We start from the raw sequence: 15,485 nt of genomic DNA on the forward strand, positions 1-15,485 counted from the left end.
ACAACTGCCTCTTGCTCCCCTTGCAGAATCAGAGCCAATGGCATTTTAAACACATGTCAGTATAGTAAATCATCCTGGAAATAGCTATTATTGAAATAATTCAGACTAAAGTGGAGATACGTTATTTCCATGGTGTAGCTTTTCTATGCTCTCTCATAACTTCTTGATTATGTTAAAAGCCAAAATAGGTACTGCACCAGCTGCACATGCCTATGGCAAATGGAACATAAAGTTTAACTAATGGTCCCATTTCCCTGAAAGGGCACATGAGGCTGACAAATATTCCCAAGAGGTCGTATTACCTGTTGAAGCACATCAGGTAAGTTGTGTATCCTTTGCCAGAAAAGAATTTATATTCTGATAGTGACTTTTTACATTTTTTATCTTATGATATATTTCTAGTTTTCTGATACTTGAGAAAAAATTATGTTTCTCAGGTACTTGCACCATACCAGGAATTTACCAATTTAAAGTGTACAGAAGCTGTTCATATAGATGCACACACATGTTACTCATCTGTGTGCTGCCTTGAAGCTGCCTCACTGCTTAAATACATGTCATCTTCAGAAGGAAATATCCCAGAGCAGAGAGGAATAAACAGCCACAGCTTTAGCGCTGCTGACTTCTAGAGCTGTGCCAACAAGCACAACTCCCAAGCAAAAACCTGTGTATCATTTTTAGAAGGAATGTGCTGTATGTTAATCATTTCTAATCAGAGGCAGTTTTTCCACATCTACTTTTCTGGCTCATTTCCTTACAATTAAAAACTCCATTTTACCCAACAGTACAGTACAGATGTGCCTCTTTGGCAGTGACCTACTTTGTTGTGCCCTTAGCATATGTGCACAAAGCTGTAACCAGTTCAGTAGTTCAAGTCCTAGACAGACAAAATTAAAGCCAGACTGTAAGAGAAGTGTGCAGAAGCAGCAGTCAGAAATCTGTCAAAGAGTTATGTGGAAATTATGTCTCTTTATTGAATTTATGTTAAGGAACAAACTTAACCTAACTGCGAGGCAATATCTAGTGTTGAAGCAATCTGATGAACTAGTCACAGCTGATTAAACCTTTTTTAAGCAAGTTTATTAACTTATGTTCTGGAAAAATTATGTTTTGATTGCTAATGAGATGATGAACAAACCAATTCCGTCTTTTCCCAACTTCCCCCACAAGAAAACTTTTGTGTTCCTGTTCATTACTCAGTGTTGCTGGACTCTCAGATGTTGCAAGATGCTGGATGTCATAATTTCAATTAATCCTGTCTCCCAGAAGTGCAAGGTAAAGAAGACTGAGCCATTACCCATCTTTTAAAGCACAGAGATATGGTCTTATAGAGCAGCTTTCCTAATCCTGCAAAATAGCAGCTGACACACTCATTTAAGAGCATGAAGGAGGCTCACAACACACCTTCCTACATGTAGCATCAATGACAAGTAGCACTCCATGCTTTCTACATCCTTTGTAGTTTCTCACAGACTTCTCTAGCCCACATCAGCCTCACCTTGAACATCTTCAAACTGCCTCCCTGCTTGCAGTGACACTCCTCAGGGCATGTACCAAATGCTGCCACTCCCCGATGTCCCTTTTTATCTTTACAATGATGTGCCTCTGCCAAAACAACTCAATTTATTCCTACTATTCCAAGTCCTAACTCTTTCCCAATCTACCATAACAGTACAATGCTCTCCCTGATTGCTCTAAGAGCAGATGTCCTGTTAAAAACCCTTAGCAGAGGCACACCTTATGCTGGCAGAAGTGTTTTTCTCTGCTGGAGAGTTTAAGGTTTGGAGAGATGACATGGTTGAGCCAAGTGAAGCCCACTTCCCACCAGCTACAGCTGCTGTAGTGACACCAATGTGGGGCTGGGAGGGGCTGGAAGAAGAACCTGGCTCACCTCCACCCACCATGTCAAGGCCAGCAAAGCTGTGTTCTATGGGCTACTCACAAACTCTAGATGATAAGTAGCTAAAGGATTTTCTGCATTCTAGAAATACTGCTACCATCCCTTCTTCACCAGCTATTTTTCTGAGATGCTTGAGGATCTGTTTCAGACTTGGAAAGCCAGAGTCTTCCATGCTGTATTGGGACAGCTTTGTTCTCATCACATTTTGTTCACTTATGCTATTGCTCTCTTGAACTACTGTTTCCTGCAATTTCCCTTCTACTGAAGTGGCTGTACCAATTCTAACAAGTAGCCATGGCAACATAATCTTGCAGAATAAAGTACAAAATAATCCTATAATCAGAAATCTAAATTAGAAAAATGGAATGGAAATAATGTGTTTTTAAAGCCTGGAAGCAGACTGACTACTGATACAGGTTACAAATAGAGGAAACTCTCCAATACTTATGAACTCTGAATAAACACAAACAGATGCTATACTTACAGCCAAATTTTACATTACATTACCAGCAGGGCAAGTTCCACACCATGTATTATAGAAACAGTGAGGTTAAGAGAATAAAAGAAAGTTAAAACTCATTCCCAGCTAACATCTGAAACCATCAATCTATTGTGATGAGCCCCTGAGCTGGGCTGTCCCAAATCCAAACTGGTTTGAATTCTGGACACTCTACATCAGCTCCCTCAGGACAGACATGCAGTGAGCATCTCTGACTCAAACCCAGTGGGCAGCAGGAGTGGGAAGAGGCCAGTGCCCCTGGCATCACCTGTATGAAAATGCTGTCCTGAGAGGGTGGAAATGGCCTTCAGAGAAAAGGCACCTGCCTGAGCAAAAATTAAGATACAAACATTGTTTTATTAACTATAGCAGGAGCCTTCAGCTTTCAATTTTACTCTCATGGTTTAAAGATTCTTTAAGAGTAATACCAAGATTTCAATTTAATTTTCACAAAGAAATTACTACCAGGATTTTAAAACATGCTTTTTTTTCTTTTCTAATGATACTTAACATGCTTAATCTGCATGTGCAATTGAATCTCAGGTCTCTAGACATATTTAATCTTCTAAGCACCCTTAAGGAGATGGTAGTAAGTTGCTTCTATAGGGCTTAGTATAGGATTCCCAGGGTGGGTTGACAGGGCACCCTGCACTTAGTCCGAGTAAATCCAGAAATGTGTTGCCCACAAGTGCCTTATTTTCTTTAGAGTAACTGAGACAGAGGACTCATACAAAAATTACTGCAAAGAGGATGTACTGATTTTTATCTGTGAAAGGTGATACAGGCTGTCTGGACTGCTAAATTAGCCTGTAATCTAATCTAATCAGTGAAAAACACATCAAGTGTTGCCACTCAACCTTCCCCATCAGATGCAGGCAGCTGAATCAATCAAAACTGAGATTCTCAGGAACTGCTTAGACCTGGGACTTTTAGAATAAGATTCCCTGCTCCCTTCCCTTTCAATTTCACTTTCAAACTGATGTGTACCAAGGGTAGCTACATGAGTCATTAAATGTACAGCTTCTAAATATAAGGCATTTCCCTAACTGCATATTTGCTGGTATAAACACCCCCTCCCCCCCCCAAAAAAAAAGTGTTTTGTCCATAGTTATACTAGAAGTATAAAGAATAACTATGCATACAATTAGCAATCACTGAGATTTACAGCCCTGACCTGACTGTAGTAACTAGTTGTGTCACATATGCACTCATTAAGTGCCCTGTGCCTCATTTTTCCTCTATACTCACAGAAGACTCACTTTCTGGATAAATACTGTATTTTGTTATCCCTCGGAAATCTCCTGTTGTCACTACCTTACTGAGAGAAACACAAAACCAGGTAAGATTGAAAACTACAGCCAACAAGAAGCCCATACCTATTTTACACTATTTCAGCATATAATTCACACAGATACGATTGCTTTGCTTCACCCAGAGAAAATTTAAAAAGGGTAGGAGAGGAGAATCCTTACAATTCTTACAGAAATATTGTTTGGAAAATAATACATGTTACTACGGTACAAACTGCATCATGCTTATTCTTTGCTTCAAAGCTGTGCCTTATTCCCAAGAATGCCACAGAAGATGACTACAGGCTACTACCCATATGCTAAAAGTCACTGTGCAGGGGGATGGCTCTCTGTGGGAAATTTATGCAAGCCCAGGGAGGCTGCCAAAAGCACTTCTCCACGGACCTTGCAATTGAGTTGACTGAGAATCATTCAAAACCACTAAAATTCTAACAGCACTAAGAAGATGCTCCTTTTCCCACTAGGTAGCTTCCACTACCACCACTACTAGCTCACCCACACACATTAAACAAGGGAAAAATACCCTGCAGAAAGATAGCAAAAATCACTAATGCAGGTTTTTTTTTTCCTTCTTTCTTTTTCTTTCTGCAGCATTATGCAGGGGGCGGTCTTTTCTGACATTACCATAGGCTACTTCAAGTTTTCATTTTTTTCACTGAACACATAGAGAATACAAGTAAAGCACAACCAGCTTGGTTACAGAGCACGCCAAGGGACTGCTCTTACCCAGGATGCTTTGATAAAAACAAACACCTTGGGTGTCTTGAGAGTCACTTGAATGTAATGTGCTTCACACAGCACGAGAGGGGCTGCTTGATTTTTCAAAGTGCCTGATTTTCCAAAGAAGCCCAAATTTAACAGAACCACAAGGAAATTATATGTACAAACTGTACATATAATTATTTGTACAAATTATATGTACAAAGCTGTAAGGATAATTTTAACTTCCTTCCACACTTGCAAATATGTATTGTACAATGAGGGCGCCTTGCCTCTCATGTAGGGAAATTTTCTCTGCTCCACCAGGAAATTTTCTCTGAATTCTGGTGAGAAGCTCCATCCTGCTGTTCTGAACCCCTGGAAAGCCACCCAGGGCTGACAAGCCCAACATCAGGGCTACCCCCACCCCTGCTCCCTCTGCCTGCTTTGCTCCTCACACCCGGGCTGTGATGAAAAGCTCACAGGAAATTAAACCCTGCAGGCAGAAGCAGTCCATCCCTGAAGATGAGGACACAGAATGATTTCTAAGGGCTCAAGTCCTTCCTCCTCATCACCTCCCTCTCCTCTTGAACCTTCTGCCTTACAGCTCTCCTCCCAAGGCAGTATCACCTGTTGCCTTATTTCCCTTCCATTTACCAAATTCTACTGGATTTAAGGCACCCTAGCCAACTCCACAGACCACACCTATAAGAAGGAACTTTAGCTTAGTAGGTGAATTCTACAAGTGTCAGGGATGGAAAATGAGAAGGCAGAACTACCCAGCATGGATATTGAATTTGTTAGAGTAGGGCCTCTCCTACCAGGCTTTACAGCTGTGCTCCCCCCACACCAGCAGAGCTGCTGCAGCTACACCACCCCTGACCCTGCAGCAAATCTCTCTTTCCACCAGCTCAGAGACAGTGATCAATGCAGGAAAAGGGGCAAGTGGTAAAATGAGGCATTGCCTGATTCCTTCTCTTCACAGACCTTCCTCTCCTGCCACCCACCCAGGTGCCAGCCCTGCCTCCCACACAGGGTGCAGAGGCCTGTGGAGGGATTTTCCACTCCCATCCTCCCTGCACAGGAATGCAGGAGAGACTACAGTTTAGTGCTGAGCTGGTAAATGCCTCATTCCACTGAGCAAGCAGTTTTAGGCAGGACACTATATAACAGGCAGGCTCCAGCACTCTGATATTGGGTGTATTGTGACACATCCTCCCTGCCATAACCTCTAGGAAATACTCAATGGTAAGACCCTTTCCAGGAATGCACAATGCATTGGGCAATACCCAGAGCCCTGCTGCACCATGAAATGTGCTTCTTGTGCTTTACACCTTGCCATGCCTTTGCAAATTTGGCTTTCCTGGGCTGGAAGTCACAAACAAATCTCAAAATCTCCATAAAATGTAAATCTTACATTTTGACCCTGGAAACACATGCTGGCTTTGCTCTGTGAATTGGAGAAAGAATCTAGAGAGGAGCTGCACAAGGGTCTTGCCCTGCCCCATCACAGGCTGCTTTTTGCCATATATAACTCTCTAAGAAGTCAGGAAATGGCAAAATCCTATAATCTGTAAGGAAAGGAAAATCAAGTGTTGCCCTTCTATACTTTAAAGATTAAAAAGAACTTTTGCATTTTCCTTCCTTTAGTAATAAAAATACCATTTTAGACACTGCTGCTGAAGAATGAGCATCAAAGTGGGCAACAGAATCGCAGAGAATTGTTCTAAGCTGCCTGTTTTCATAAGCCACTCATGTGGAGTGGGTCCCCACTGAAGGGAGAAGCCCTCCCAGGCAATGCTGGAGCCAACGTTTGGTTTGGTTACTCTGTTGAAATACCAAGAGACAGGCAGGACAAAACACAGAGTCCAGTGTCAGAATATTTTAACTTTACATAGAGATCACTACTGAAATATTCAAACTGCAAATTACAAATTCAATTGCAGAAACCGAGGCACGTCAGCATGGAGCAAAGGAATGCAAGATAGCTGTGATGTCAAAAGGAGTGAAGGAGGGTGAAACAGCTTCATCTCCACTCTAGCCCAGAAAACTGAGGGGTTTTTAGGGCTCGCCCAGCAGCACAGTGCTCAGGTGCTGATGCTGCAGGCACCACACAGAGGGACGGAGACCTGCAAGCACTGTACATTACTCATTAGGCCACAGCAAAGCTCAGCCACTACCTGGCTGCACCCCAGAAAGCCCTTACACAGCATAAACAAATCAGTGATAAAATTTAGATGCAACAGCCCCACTTCAGAGCGCCCAGAGAAGTTCATATTAGTACTTCAGAGGTGTATCTGTAATCAACTCAGCTGCAGCAAGGGAAGACAAGCTGCACTTTGGTCCTGCAGGTATTGCAGGGCACAAAGAGAGAGGAGACACAATTGTCCTCAGCTTCTTAAATCCTCATGGAGCACGAACTCCTCCAGTTTTGCTGTCACAGGGACAACAAAAGACTTTCTCAGCACACACTACTACGGAATACATTTTTCACCTTCTCTCCCTTTCAAACTTTTTCTGTAACTTTATGCCACAGTTGGCTGCTCATAGCTGATGCTCAGCTGCACCTCCCAGCCAGCAGCAGCACCTCCTTTGCTCCTCAAAATAGCCCCCAAAAAAGCCACACGTGAAGAAATCTGCGGTACCGAAAGGGCTACAGGTACAGCGAGGTGGGAGTGCCCGCAGGAAAGCGATGGCACAGGGGAAGGCAGACTGCAGCATGCCTCAGATGCCATTGACCTCCGGTTAAATGAACTTGTGGGCAAATATGTAATCACTTATCACACACACGCCAAGGGCAGTTCTGAAGCTGTTCATTCTCTCAGGTGGAGCAAGCAAATTAGTCCTTGTGAAAAGACAGGGATTAGACGCTTGTGCACGCCTCTCTCCTCATGAACTCGTGGTCTAAAGGAACCTGGATCTGCTTTTCTACTTGCTCCCCCCAAATTCCGTCCCGTTCTGGGGGGACACCCTCCCTCCACGTGTCCTCCACGCACACCAGCGTCTGCTCCTTTCTCCGAGGTCAATTTCTAAGGCTGCTTTTTACGAAACTCTTTCAGTCACCCTTGAGAAAGGGAAAGGCTGCTTTGCAGGGATGGCAGATGAGTCCGTGAGGCACCCCCAGCTTCATTTAAACCGCTTTGCCCCCACCCCCCATCCCTGATCGGGAGTAGGAAGGTGGAAGGAGGAACTGGAGAGAGGGTGGTGTCGGGCGTTTCGAGATGACTTAGGGCAAAGTCACCAAGCCATTCCCTTAATGGCAGGGGAGGAGGGGGGGGCTTCCTTTACTTCTTTAACCCCTCCTCTCACAGTACCCAACTCTCCCCACCTTTCCTGGGTTGAAAAGATGTGAAAACGTCCTGGCGGCAGATCCAGAAGATCCCTCACCCTGCAGGAGGGATCCAGAAGATCCCTCACCCGGAGGCAGCCTCAGCCCAGGAGGGCTCAGGGCTCAGACCCATCGCCGCGACCAGACGGGGCTGCGGAGCCTCCACCGACCGCGCACGGACGGGGCTGCGGGGACTGTGCCGGCAGATACGAGGGCGGGAAGTTGAAGCCCGGCTCTCCGGCATCCCGCTGGTCCCTTGCCGAGGGGCTGTGTCCATAACACATGTCGTCGAGGGTGCCGGCGCGGGGTACAGGGTGTGAACTCTCCGCGCTGGAAAGACGCCCGGAGGAGCAGCACGGGATGCGCGGAGTCACCCCCTCGCCCCCGGCTCGGCTCCGCCGTCCCTCAGGCAGCCGAGCCGGCCCGTCCCACAGCCCCCCGCCGCCGGGCGCGCACGGCCGGACCGGCCCGCTCCCCTACCTTCCAGCAGCACCTCCTTGCCGGCCCGTTTGAGCGCCTGCACCGCCTCGTCGTGAGTGGCATCCCGCAGGTCCGTGCCGTTCACGGCCAGGATGGCATCGCCCACGTAGAGAGCCTGGGTCTGGTCGGCCGCCAGCCCCTTGAAGATCTTGCTGATGAGGATGGGCATCTTGTTCTCCTTACCCCCCTTGATGCTGATGCCCAGTCCGCCCATCTCCTGCTTCAGCACCTTCACGCACCGCTTCTTGTTGGAGATGGCTTCGGGCACCTGCTCGGGGGGGTCGGTGAAGGCGGTGCGCACCGCCGCCGGCCCCCCGCCGCCCTCGGCCCCGCGGCACGCCGTCCCATCGCCGCCCAGCCCGTTGTGGGCCGCGCCGTCGGGGCGCTCCTCGCCGCTCAGCACCAGCGCCTCGCCGCCCAAGTTGGCCAGCACTTTGTGCCAGCGCTCCCGCACCAAAACTTCCAGCCAGCCGCTGCGCTGCGCCCGGCCGCCCCCGCTGCCGCCCGCCGCCGCTACCGCCATCTTAGGAGCATGCTGGAAGCGCCGAGTGACGGCACCCCCGGCTCGGCACGGCTCGGCACAGCGCGGCGGCACCGGACTTCAGCCGGGGGGCGGCAGCTCCCGGCGCGGCGGGGAGGGGCGAGGAGCCGCGGCCGCCCCGCCGGGGCCGCGCCGGGGCGGGCGCACCTGGCGGCACCGCCCCGGGCGGAGTGGGACAGGGACAACCCGCCCCGCCCGGGGACACGGCTGGGACGCCCTCGGCGAGCTGCGGTGCCTCCGAGCCCGGGCTGCGCTGGCATCTGGCGGGGCCAGCCCCGGCAGCTGCCGTCTGCAGCGGGGTGTACCGCGGAGCTGAAGGAAACGACAGGGAAAGGATAAGGAAAACCCAACTCTGTTTTATTCCCAGGGATTTTTGTATAAAGTGAATTAAAACTAACGGGTGGCCCCAAGGTACTTAAATTTCAGGTCTATGGAAGTAGAATATGAGTTATTTCACAGCTTTGTAGGATGGAGGTATTAAGTGCTTGTGACCGATACTTTTGCACATTTTGTTGTTGTTTATATGCCTTTGATTACGAATGTTAAAGACTCGTAAGGGCTGCATGTCCTGTTTTGTAGTTTTTCCCATAGTCCCTTCCCTCCTAGGAAACAATAGGCCCCTGACAAGGGGCTTGAAGCTCCAGCTCAGTCTTCAGAGAAGGCATCGCTTTCACGTTGCCTTTCGGAAATGTCCCCAGCAGGCCTGGAGGTGCTCCCCCACAGCAGCTACCGACAGGAAGCACCTCCAGGACTGCCTTTGTTTCTGCTCCTTTCAGAACAACTCTGCCCTCTTCCTAAGGTGGAATGAAAACTCCAGTGATTCTGGACTGTTTGGTGTATGTATGGACAACACTTTGTGGAGGTTGGGATAGCCAGAGAAGTTATCCGTCCCAATCATTTCAGCCGTGTGAGTCATGTGGCTCACTCCATCTTGCCCTTTTCTGAAGTGATGCCATTCATTTCTGACACTGGGGGTTTGCTTCCAGGTACACACATGTGCCCCAGGGTAATGTGGGCTGGGCAACTTGGGACTCACCTGCTCAGTGTGTGGTGGGACTTATACATGGGATCATCCTCAGACAAGCTTGTCTTGGTTTAGTAGGGTCTCTCAGACCATGCTGCTTGCACTAAGCTGCACAAGACACTTTCCCTTCCCTCCAAAAGGAGGCCTCTACCCTAGTTCATCTGCAGCCTCATCTGGGTTACACTCGGGTCCCTTCTCCCCAGCAGGAATGCAACCCTGCACCTATGGAGAGTGAGAATCCACAGGCGATGTGTTATTCAAGGATAATGAGGGGGTGGAGAAAAAGCAGATGGAAGAGAGGTCTCTTCATTTCTCATGTTAATCAATGCAAGGTGAAAAGCTATAATTAAGCTTTCAGGGCTGTGAATCCAGAGTGAAAAGAAGCATGTCCCGCTAAACCTGAACAAGGCACCTAATCCCTGTGCAGGAGGAGGCTGCAACACACCCTTTTCTCCAGCTGATTCCTCCCTTGCTCATTTAGGTAGCTCATGTACAATACCCTGAATGTTTGGGTTGGTGGGTTGTTGTAGATCCCATTCCGAGGTGCAAAGCATAGTTAATGAATGTGCTCCTTTGGTTACAGCAGCTTTAGGTACATAAAAAAGAGAGGAAAAGGACAGGCTTGCAAAAATCAGGTGTTACAGTGCCAGTTGTCATAGCACTCACATTCCTGTGTAGCTTCAAGGCCAAGTGTCCAGGCCAAGTTATAAAATCAGACATCTGTTTCCAAGTGATCAGGTCTTACCAATTATTTTATGTTTTTTCTTCATTACTTAATAAAGGATCAGTGCTGCTGCTAATGGAAAAGTGCATTTTTAAAGTAGTTTCAGAAAATTTACAATGAAGAGATATTTAGGTGGTTTCTGTCCTGTTGTGCAAAGGTAATAGAGAAAGGAAAGTAAATGTTTAATGCCTCACACACACTTTGTGTTTGGGCTGTGTCTGCTGAGTGTGTCTGGTGCTCCAGTGGGATTCCCATGGAATGCTCCTGTATACAATTGCACTGTGTGTATCTAAGAGCTGTGCTTATTCCAGCTACTTCCCTTCCCCATTCCAACAGAGGTAAATAATAAATTTCCCAAGGGCATCATCTGCGATATGGATCCCCAGTACAGAAAAGACTTTATAGCAGCCTTCACTGCTTCCTCCTCCCCCTTGCTGTGCAGCTTGGATCTGTAAAGAAAACAGAGATGATGTTTTAGTCTTGAAAATAAAGATAATGTAAGAGATGCTAAGGCACAGGCTCAAGGCAAACAGTGTCCCAGACTGTCTTTCCTCCTGGAGACACTGCAGTTGATGCCTGATGTGTGTGTTCTCTGTCCAGAGAGTGCAGGCTCATTGCAAATTGTGTTTGTGTACCCTGAGTCTTTGTGTACGCCAAGAGCAACTTTGGACTGCTGAACTGAGGGTAAGAAAGAAAAGGTGTCTTGAGACTTCTCTGCCCCTGATAACATTACTGGCCTCAGTCCTGCCTCAGGTCTGCTAGTCACACCTGCAGTGTGATTTCTGAAATTTAGGTTTATGGAGTAGGAGCAGAAAAAGAAGATAAAACCAGATGTTTAATTGGACGTTCAGCTATTGGATGCCCAGGTTTGCCACAGATAAAATTGTTATAAAATTCCAAAGTCAGCTGCTCCAAAGCTTTCCAGAGAATAGCAGAAAGCACATTCCTAATTTCAACTACAAACTTTTCCTGACAGTGTTGTTTCTGGCAGCATCTGTAATTACTCACACTGCAATTGCAGTGTTCAGTGTGACTCTCTGCAAGGAAGCCAGGATGTGTGGTGGGATGGGCAAAGCACTCGATACTTCCAAACTTCCATCTCTAATCACTAGAATGCTGCTCAGCACAGACAAGGCTTAGCAAAACTCTGCATCACTTTTCCTTCTGAAAGGGTTTATTGTGAAGTATGGAGTCTTCTAAACAAGCCAAATAATAACTTTTTGATTTTTGTATTTTAGAAGTGCTTAAATGCTTGAACTAGATTAGTGTCCCTTTAACTCCTGCTGTATAAACAAATTGTTAGGCGAGATAATGCTAATAGCTGCTGTTGACCTGCAGGGGCCTATGGGCTCAGCTAAAGTCAAGGGCCCAAATGGAAGAAGCAGTTCAGTGAACTGGAAGAAGTCAGGGCATTGAAAAACACAGAAGCTGCTTCCCAGGACAAGGAGCACCGAAGCATGTCCAGGTCATGAAGTGCAGCAGTGGTGTCTGAGGAACTGTCTGGGTGTCCAAGCAAGATCAAGGGATTTGGGGTCTGTGTGTGCGTGCAAGAACAAAAACACAAGAAAAACTGTGCAGAAAGGGTTGTGGGTATGGCACTCAGCTGTACTAGAGAGGCTACTGGAGACAGAATGAGGACACTGCCTGTTAATGGGGACTTTTCCCTCTCTTTTTAGGCAAAGAGGTCAGTGTTCACATCTTGTGTACATAAACTGTCTTCCTGATAGCAAAATCACTGCAAGGCCACATATGCAAGCTCACCCTTCTCAGTGGTGCAGGGAACATAGCTCCCATTCCCCTCACAGGCAGAGAAGGTAAGGACACAAGAGAGCCTTTCTATAGCTATGGCTTCTTTATGACTATCTGTGCTTTTCTATAGCAGAGGTGTAATTTTTGAAGGACTTCTGGGACATGCTCAAACCCTTCTCATATCTTATTTTTCTTCCTTTTTCATTATCAGTGTTACAACAGCTCAAAGCCAGCTCAGCCAAAAGTGCTTTAAATTGGAAAAAAAACGGGTTGTGATCCTTGAACATGTTTCAGATGACGGAGGTTGGACAAAATCAGGTCTGGATAATGACGTTCCCATCTTGTTACCCTGACACCGACCAGCTCAGCAGACGGATCTGGATAGGAAGGAAGTCCAGTGTCGGAAGGCCAGTGCTGGAAAAACGACAAGTAATGAGAAAGCTGGAAGGGAGTTCAGCTCCTTCAGTGATCCCAAACACTGCAGCAGCCAAGTTTAAGTTCCTTTCTGAGGAACATGCCTGAACTACTCATTCCCCCATGGCAGCCCCTCCTGTGTCTATGCCTGATGGGATGCAGTAGGGCAAGCTCCAGTGCTGATGCAGATGTCCCTGTTGCACCATGGAGGGATGTCACACATGTCCTGTGTCAGGCCTTCCAACAGGCATTGCTGGTGCAGGGCAGGCAGCCCACCTGATCCCCAGGAGTAATCCTGCCCTCCTCAGTGCTGAAGGAGCCTGTTGGCTTTAAAGTCAGCATTCAGTAATCATTGCTCATTGGTGCTGGTGGGGTTTATGAAGATGTCAAGAGCAGCTAAAGGTCTTCATAACCTGGAGGCTGCATTATGGTTTGTTTTCCAAATTACAAAAGCATTTGTTTTTCTTTTCTTAGTTTGAAATTATCCAGGTTTTTCCACACATTATGGCATTTGAAAATAAAATGAATGCATTACTTCTTGCCAGCAGATGCTTTATGCATTCAGTTTTTCAAAGCAGGAACCTACTTGTGTGTACATGAAAGAAGTATGTGTGTGAAATCCGTATGTGCACCTACCTGAGTCACATGCTAACTAGGCAAACTGAGCAAATATTCCCACAGCCATGGAGTTATGGGCCAGGATGCAAATGAACATCTCTCTGCTGCAAACACAACCCTGGCACAAGTTAATGCAGAAGCGGATGCCAGAAGTGTTCAGGTTTCTTGTGCACACAGATCTGAGTCTAGTTCTTTCTACCATTAAAATTACTTTAAAATACACAGGATCAAGCTCAGGACTCTAGAAATGTTTGCCTTGACTTCAAGAAATTCTATGAAAGGACTAAATTCAAAAGACTGAAAATAAAGTTTCATAGCTACACTGTTTACACTATAGTAGAGTTTTTCCTGGGTTTGTGTCCTTCACTTGCTTTGCAGATCTCTCTCAGTGTGTTAGCTTCTTAACTTTTTCATTCCAAGTTACTTTGATCCTGCAGTTTCTTGAATTAGTTTTTTATCTCTTGCATACCGATCTCCCTCCACTCTGTAAGCTAAGCCCAGCATGTTTTAAATGCCAAGATCAGAGGTTTGCATTGCAGTAATTCTTGAACATATAATAATGAAAAAGGTAGTGGAACTCCAGATATCATCCAACATCTTTCAGCTCTGGTTTTCGTTTTCATCAGAAACACGTTAATCTGGTTGGGTGTCAAAACAACAAAAGCATTTTTTACCATCTTTTTCTTTTCTCTTGGTCTTAGCCTTGGTCTAAACTTTTTTTTTAATGTTGTAGAGGTGAAATGTGTCATGTGTTACAACCATGTGACTCTGACCCAACAACCCAGTGGCTTCATGCCCATGTCATCAACCTGTCAAATCCTTTACATTCTGGCAAGTCTCACTTGGAGGTGCCCCACCTTCCACTCCTCTCCTGCCATGGTGCCTGTGAAACACACTGTCCACAAGGTCTTTGGACTTTTCCTGCCCCCGAATCCCCTGTGGTATTCACTTCTCCTGGGGTATTCACCAGACATCTGTGCCTGCAGCCTGCTGCCCACAGAAGGAGAGAAGCTGGCTGCTGTGCAGGTGCCAGAAGTGTTTGTTTCCTTTGTGCAAAGTAGTTCAGCTAGAAAAGCTAGTTTTCTCCAGCTGTACCCTCTCACAGGTGAAATAAGGTCATTGTCCCTCTTTCCATGCAACTTCCAAGGCTGTAAATCAACCTATTACAGTGGTGAGGAACAGAGATTGTTTGTTTGAACAGAAGGGAAAGGAAGAGAGGAGTCTGCAATCTGGAGACAGGCTGTTCTCCAAGACTGGTCCTGCAGAGATGATCCTGAGCTCACTCATACTGTGACTTCAGCACAAGTTTGTCTCCCAAGAGCATCCCCAAGCCCAAGAGAGGGAAGTGCCATGTCCCTCTTGGTTACCAAAGAAGAGCTCTCCAGGAGCCCTCCAGAACCTGAGTAAGGCTCCCCTCTCTGCCTGTCCCTGCTTGGAGTAGCAGCTCTCCAAGCAGGAGAGGTTCTCAGTGCTTCAGAAGTGCTTTACTTTCTCACTGCCGTCACCAGAGAGGGCAAGGAGCTCAGGCAGCCCCTTTGAGCTCTGCAGTGAATGAGAGCTGCAAACCAGTGACTGAGATTTGCTCCCTCCCACGGCAGGGCAGGACCTGTTCAGAGGGGAAGTAGTGGATTTCCTGAGAAACTCCTTGTGCTGCACAAAAAGCCTGCTCCACCAAGGGAGGAGAGAGTATGGAGCTGTTACTGGAATTCTCACCTCCAGGTCTTCCATAACATTATTATATTCTTTTGCACGCGTGTGTGCCATTGCCTTTGTTTCACTTTTGAGCTCTGCAACTCTGGCTGAGTTGCATCTCTTGCTTCAGGTGATATCTGTGCTGGTTGTCTTTTGACAGCTTTGTAAATCAGGTGTAAATCTAGGGAGGGCAAAGGAACACTGATGTCAGAGAAATGAGAATCAGCCTCACTGTATTTTTTATTCTTGGGTGGTTCTCTTGTGGTCTAGAAATAAGACACAAAGGGTCTACAATTAATTCAGATGGAAACCATCATATTTGGGGGTATAATGACAGACCAAATTATGAGGCAGGTCTGGGAGGGAAGTGTTGAAAGTGTGTTCTTGTTTTAGTGTAATCTCTCTGAGTTAGTTTTCCATTGTCAGTAATCACCTGAAAGAAATGTAGGGGCAGACTCAAGTAAGACAAGGCAGGAGCAAATCCTTTACACACAATAAATCCATTCC

At 46.6% G+C, this 15,485-nt stretch overlaps 1 protein-coding gene across 1 annotated transcript in view; it reads right to left on the reverse strand.

Annotated features, from left to right (window-relative positions):
• SNTB1 (syntrophin beta 1) overlaps window positions 1–8,806 on the reverse strand; it is a 113,394-nt gene extending 104,588 nt beyond the window's left edge. Inside the window, exon 1 of the mRNA XM_036404371.2 lies at window positions 8,217–8,806. Coding sequence (XP_036260264.1) covers window positions 8,217–8,739 — 523 coding nt within the window. The 5' untranslated portion in view covers window positions 8,740–8,806. The remainder of the gene's footprint in view (window positions 1–8,216) is intronic.
• Between the last annotated feature and the right edge of the window lie 6,679 nt (window positions 8,807–15,485).

This window comes from Molothrus ater, chromosome 1 (genome assembly GCF_012460135.2).
Source record: "Molothrus ater isolate BHLD 08-10-18 breed brown headed cowbird chromosome 1, BPBGC_Mater_1.1, whole genome shotgun sequence".
In the NCBI taxonomy this organism is placed as follows: domain Eukaryota; kingdom Metazoa; phylum Chordata; class Aves; order Passeriformes; family Icteridae; genus Molothrus; species Molothrus ater.